At 34.8% G+C, this 7250-nt stretch overlaps 1 protein-coding gene across 1 annotated transcript in view; it reads right to left on the reverse strand.

Moving 5' to 3' along the window:
* HELRODRAFT_170719 (hypothetical protein) overlaps positions 1-2429 on the reverse strand; it is a gene marked incomplete at both ends in the record, with an annotated part of 5479 nt that extends 3050 nt beyond the window's left edge. The window contains 6 exons of the mRNA XM_009016513.1: positions 161-314; positions 586-669; positions 1113-1278; positions 1350-1466; positions 1695-1808; positions 2340-2429. Coding sequence (XP_009014761.1) covers positions 161-314; positions 586-669; positions 1113-1278; positions 1350-1466; positions 1695-1808; positions 2340-2429 — 725 coding nt within the window. The remainder of the gene's footprint in view (positions 1-160; positions 315-585; positions 670-1112; positions 1279-1349; positions 1467-1694; positions 1809-2339) is intronic.
* Positions 2430-7250: the final 4821 nt, after the last annotated feature.

Raw genomic sequence — 7250 nt, forward strand, 5'->3', positions numbered from 1 at the left:
GATGATATGATAATGATGTTGGTGGTGATGATGGTGATGATGATGATGATGGTGATGATGATGATGTTTACAATGTTGATGATGACGCTGATGATAGTAGTTACGGATATGATAAAGATGACGAAGACGATGATAATGGCGGGTATAAAAATTTTCCAACTTGGATAGCGGTTGTGTGAAGCCAAAGACTCCAGATTTTTGTTTCTCGGGCTTCTTAATCATGATTGAAATCCCCAAATCCATGAAAGGTTTGCTGAAATCTATGACTCTCTCCCGTAGTGACGATATAGTTAGAGGGGCGATTGCTATGTCCGCTTTCTGTGTTGTTCGTCATGTTGGATGAAATAGTGATTGGAGGAATGATCAACTGGCCAATCAATCAACCAATCAACCAACCAATTAACCGACCAATCAATCAATTAATCAACTACCAATCAGCCAATCAACCAACCAATTAATCAACCAATCAGCCAACCAACCAATTAGCCAATCAGCCAACTAATCAATCAACTAATCAGCCAATCAATCAGCCAACCAATCAATCAACCAAACAACTAACTCCACTTGTCAATTCTCCGACCATACCGTTCCACTCTCCACTGTCGGTTTTGGCGCCGAACTTGTCGTCTGCCACCAGCTGCATCTTGAATTGTATGTTCAATTCCTCACCTTTAATGATCACCATCATCATTATTATTATTATTACTACTAGATTTTTACTTAATATTTTAAATTATCATTAATTAATTTTATTTGGTAAGACCCTTTTCATAGAAGGTTAATTAATTCTGAAGTATCGTCATCTTACGCAATTTTCAGTGATAGGAACCACAATTTGAACGTAATTTAATGCTGATTCTATTTCTCTTTGTGACCATTTAAAATGCACGGCGAACATTGTAGAATATTTATAATATATAATTTACATTATAAGTTTTATTACTTTAACTTCATAATTACAATGCATGTTCTAAAATGAAAATAAAAGATTTGTTTTCATTATTATGATAATTATTACAATAATTATCAATATTCATACAATAATTATAATAATTATTATGATAATTATTATGATAATTATTACAATAGTTATAATAATTATGATCACTAACTGATAGCCTTGGCTAGGTCAACACAGTAGCCCTCAAACATTTCATTGTTATTGTTGTTATTATTATTATTGTTGTTGTTGTTGTTATTATTATTATTGCTACTACTACTACCATCTCCGCTACTGCTTTCGTTGGAGTACTTCTTCCTCATCGTGTAGGGATCTGACTGATGGTGATGATGATGATGATATAATAATAATAATAATAACAATAAAGATAATAATTTGAAATGGCTACCAGTATGGTGGTGACGATGTATGTGAGGTTTCGCGCGACTGCTTTCGAACCCGGGATCGCCGGCTTTTGAGGCTTTTCGTGTAATGTGAGACCACCATCTTGAGACCATATGCCAAGCTGTGATTATATTATAATGAAAATGAAAGCTTAGATGAATGAATAGATGAATGGATGAATGAGTGAAGAAATGAAGAAATGAATGAATGAATGAATAAGAAAATGGTTGGATGAAAATTTGTTGAATGACACTGGCAATCAATATTTGACTTCAGAACGGCAATGAAAAGAAATTTTCACACAGAAGACGTAAAAGGACAAGCAGGCAAACAGACACACAAACATAACCTCTTTTTTACCGCGATCGATGTTAACTTCCACTACGGAAAGCCTATGGTCTGACCTTTGACCTCTGACCGGGTCAAATCTCACCATCGTCCCTGACCTTCCTTCGAAGTTGACCTACAAAATTGAGGGGTGGCGATAGAATAAACCACAACAATAACAACAACAAAGTATCAACAACAACAATAATAATAATAACAACAACATCAACGAAGATAGCCATAAAAATATTTACAACAGCGTCGAAAGCCACAAAAGCAATTCTGAAGTTTTTGACGTCATTAACATGGTGACGTCACAACAATAATAATAAAATTATCAACAACAACACCACCAACAACAATAATAATAATAACAACAACAACAACGACGACGACAATGGAGGAATTTCGATTTCGTTATGTGTTGGAGAGAAAAGAACATTTGCAAATTTGTTTGAGCCATTAAATAAATTGACCGCAAGTAATGTGATTTATGTCCAGCATTCAATAGAGCCGAAACGAAATAATAATAATAATATAATTATATAAATAATTATAATAATAATAATAATAATAAGGGCGCGTTTCTAATTGTGACGTATTGTGACGTCACACGATGACGTAAGCCTGACGTTGTTATGATGTTTTATGACTTGCTGTCATTAACTTGACTTTTTTCTGGGTTGAAAGGGTACAAAAGAAAGAGGAGAAAGAGAGAGAGATAGATAGAGAGAGAGAGAAAGAGAGAGAGAGACATGGAAAGTGGAAGATGGTTGTAACTATAATCATCATCAGCAGCGGCAGTAGCGGCAGTAGCAGCAGCGTCTTCAACCTCATCCTCATCAGAGTATGTAGATGTTTATACATTCTTCGTATCATAGCAGTCCCTGCGTTATTAGTATGGATGGTGTGCACGTTTCAACGAGGTTCTTTGAAAATTTTCTTGAAAAACCTTTCTCTCGTGCTTCAAGAAAGAGAGAGAGAGAGAGAGAGAGAGAGAGAGAGAGAGAGATGAAGAAAGGTGTAGTGAGAAAAAGATAAAAAGAGAGCATTGTAAGAGTTTCCTTACATTTTATATCCCGCTTCTATCACTATTTTAAAATTTTGTTTTCAAAAAATTTTAACTTTCATTTAGTCTTTCAATCCATTTGTTTGTATGTTTGTTTGTTGAATTAATCAATTATTTATTAATTTATTCTTATTTCCATTTATTCTTTTATGCATTCATTCATTTGTTCGCTCTTTTATTCATTTATTATTCCATCCATCAACCGATCAGTCTAACCATCCATCCAGCCATACAGGATGCAAAATTTTGTTGGAGTTTTACCCTGCACATGAAATAAGTGAGATATAAAGATATAAAGTGAGAGTAAACCAAGAAGAGAGATATGGAAAAAAAGAAGAGCTAGTGATCAATCAATCCACCTGTCTGCCTTTTATTCATTCATTCATTTCTTCATTTCATCATTCATCTATTAAGTACTAGCCATTCGTTCATCTGTTCGCTCGTTCATTCAATCGCTCGTATTCGATCAATCAATTATTCATTCATTCATTCGTTACTTCATTAATTTAGTCATTCATTCATTTATTTATTAATTCATTCATTCATTTGTTCGTTCGTTCGTTTATTCATTCACTTTTGCCTACCCTTTCAACCATATATTTGTTGGGCTAATTTTTTCTCAAATTAACTCGATAATTCATTTAACCATTCATTCACTCTTTCATTCATTTTTTCATCCAGCCACTGTTATATTCATATACTCGTTAGTACAACTATTCCCTCATTCACACATACATACACTCAATCATTCATCATTCGTTCATTGAAAGACTGACAGACAGACCGGTAGAAAAAACAAACAAAGGAGGATAGAAAGAGAGTGAACGAGAGAGATAGAGAAGGTAAGAGAGAGAAATAGAGAAAGAGAGAGAGAGAGAGAGAAAGATAAAATTCATTTTTATTTTCCAAAGTCTTTTTATGTGACATGCATGTTTCTCTGTTTATGATGGTTCCCTACCCAGCTCCAAGTTCCTTCTTTATATTTAAGTTTTTTTTATTTCATTTTGTTGTAGTTTAAGTTCACTTTTAGGAAAAAAATAAACAACATGAACATTGTATGAATGGGTGAATGAACGAATGAATAAATGAATGCATGAATGAATGAACGAACGAACGAGCGAACGAAAGAATGAATAGACGAACGAACGAGCGAATGAATGGCAATTCAAAAACATGGCCAATGCAACATACAAACTGAACACATACGCATTTGTGTACAAATACAAATGTAAAATATATACAAACATATACAATCAAGCCCAAACACAAACATACAAACACATACATACATACGTACAAACTCATACACACCTACATACATACAAAAATATACAGAAGCATACAAAAGCATACAAAAATAATCTGAGAAAGCCAGATGAAATTTCAAATCATCATCTAGACTTCGCATGTCAGGATAACATAAGTTCTCGTCGTTCAGCCAACAAAACATTGTTGTTGACACACCTCACACACCTCAAACGCACACACACACACACACTCACTCACACACACACTCACACACACACATATTTACAATCACATTCATATATTCACATATATACACACACATAATTATTTTAATAATTATAAGAACTTAATGGCTATATAAGAACTTAATGGGTAATATTAATAATAACATTGAAAATAATAACAACAATAATAATAATTACAATAATAATAATAATTTGGTATTTAATAATAATAATATTTAATATATAATAATAATATGCCGGCTGCTGGCGTAATAAGAGTACGTAAATTTTCTCTCCCTCTCTCCATTCATTTTTAATGTGGAACTCCAACAATAACTCTATATTTCGCCATAATGTCGTTGTAATTGTTGGCAGGTTTTGATAATGATCTTTTGCGATAGTAGTAGTAGTAGTAGTAGCAGCAAAAGTAGTAGTAGCAGCAGCAGCAAAAGAAGAAGAAATAGTAGTAGTAGTGATAGTAGTAGTAGTAGTAGTAGTAGTAGTAGGAGTAGTAGTAGTAGTAAAAGGAGCAGCAGCAGCAGTAGTAGTAGTAGTAGTAGGAGCAACAGCAGCAGCAGCAGCATTAGTAGTAACAGCAGCAGCAGTAGTAGTAGTAGTAGTAGAAGTAGTAGTAGTAGTGGTAGCAGTAGTAGTAGTAGGAGGTAGTAGTAGAGTAGTAGTAGTAGTAGTTATTGTTGTTGTTGTAAAAGTAGTAATTGTAATCATAGAATTAGTATTAGTAATATTCATTATTTTTTATAAAAATTAAGGATAAAAAAACTAACCGATCTGATATGGCTGTTGATATAGGCACTGTATGTAGACTGTTCATCATCGTCGTCATCATCATCGTTGTCGTATCCACCACTACCACCACCACCACCATCATCATAATCATCATCATCGTCGTCTAGTTCTTCATTATCGTAGTTATATTCATCATCATCGTCATCATCATCGTCGTCGTAATTTGTAGTATCATCATCATCATCGTCCTCGTAATCATTCCAATCTTCATCATCGTAATTACTATTACTACCAATGACGTCATCGTCATCGTCGTAGTCATTGTTGTTTAAGGTCCATATATTATTATCGGCTTCCATGTTTGCATAGTCATTTGAGCTTTTTGATGGTGACGACGATGATGATGATGATGATGATGATGACGATGATGGTGATGGTGATGATGATGATGATAACGACGACGATGATGATGATGATGACGATGATGATAATAAATTCAGCTCTGTTAACGGCAAAACTAATGAAGCTGATAATTGTGAGGTCAATGATGATGATGATGATGATGACGACGACGATGATGATGTAGATAATGATGGTAGTGATCTCTTTAGCTTAGTCCTTACTTGAAATAATGAAAAATTTTTTGACCGTAAAATTAAAAAATGTGATGGCTTTCTTGGCGACGAAGACCACGTTGCCGCTGCTGCTGCTACTACTGCTGCTGCTGATGATGATGAGGGTGAGAATGATGATGAGGAGGAAGAGGAGGAGGATGCTGGTATGAGTGCTGATTCAGGTAATGATGATGATGTTTCTGTTCTAGTCAAAGTAATTAATGACACGTTCGACGTTGTTGTCGTTGCTAGTGATGTTGCAGTTGATGATGTCACTGATGACGTCAAGCTAGAAGTTGTTGTTGTTGTTGTTTTAGATGTTGGTGATGACGACGATGATGAGGATGATGATGAGGATGATGATACGGACGTCGGTGATGATAACGATTGCAATAATGGGGCGGGAAAGTTTAATTTGAAATTCGACTTTAATATATTGGCGGCCTCAGTGTTAGTGTTTTGAAAGCTTTTTCCTGCAAGCTCCTTGAGACTTTTATCGCCAGCATCGCGAAGATATGCAGCAATTAAATGGCGGTCTTGCGACGATTGTGTGGCTGCTGTTGCCGATGTTGTTGCTGCTGTTGACGATTTTGTGGTTGCGGTTGACGTTAGTGACGCTGTTGTGGTAGCTACTGTTGCTGCTACTGCTGATGTTGAAGTGGCTTTTGTGGTTGAGGATGACAAAGATGATGACGACGACGATAATAGCGATGGTTCTGTTGATGTTGTTGCTGAGGGAGACGAAGATGATGACGACGACAATGATGATGAAAACGAAGATGACAATGACGTCTTTGGTGATGTCATTTCTGAATCTACCATCAACAACTCCATCGCTGTTTTAACGCTTTTAATATAATTACTGTTATAATTATTTTCCTTGACATAATTAGTATGATTGTTAACATTATTATTATTATTATTATTATTATTGTTGTTGTCGTTGTTGTCGTTGTTGTTGTTGTTGTCGTTGTTGTTGTTTCTGGCTAACAATGATGTAGAGTTTTTGTGTGATGTAGCGAGCGCAATAAGCCTCACAAGGGATTTTTCAGTTGTTTTATAGTATTTATTATTATTATTAAAATTGTTATTATTATTATTATTGTTGTTGTTGTTGTTGTTGTTGTTTTTGTTGTCATCGTATATGAGTTGAGGCTTCGTATAAATTTGAGTATGTTTGTGAAGAGCGTGTTGCTGATGTTGTTGCTGATGTTGCTGCTGATGTTGTTGATGTTGTTTTAGATGTTGTTGTTGATGTTGTTGTTGTTGTTGTTGTTGATTGTGATGATGTTGTTGTTGTTGTTCCGGATTGCTGTGACGACGAACTTTGGGTACATTATAGTGAAATTTTTGTTGATGCTGTTGTTGTTGATGCTGTTGTTGATGTTGTTGTTGTTCTTGTTGTTGTTGATGCTGAAAACCGGAAATGAATAGCAAAGATATCAAAGTGACAGAATCTTGTATCAACGCGCTTGTAACCTGAGAACATAATTTTTTTCTACAAATGTTGCGATACATATGAATTAAATTTGTAATGTATGTATGTATCATCGATATGTGTATGCGTGTATATGTATATGTATGTTGTGTGTGTGTGTGTGTGTGTGTGTGTGTATGTATGTATGTGTGTGTGTGTTTGTATGTGTGTATGTGTGTGTATGGCCAAATGTTATGGG

Source organism: Helobdella robusta, assembly GCF_000326865.2.
Source record: "Helobdella robusta unplaced genomic scaffold HELROscaffold_18, whole genome shotgun sequence".
Lineage (NCBI taxonomy): Eukaryota > Metazoa > Annelida > Clitellata > Rhynchobdellida > Glossiphoniidae > Helobdella > Helobdella robusta.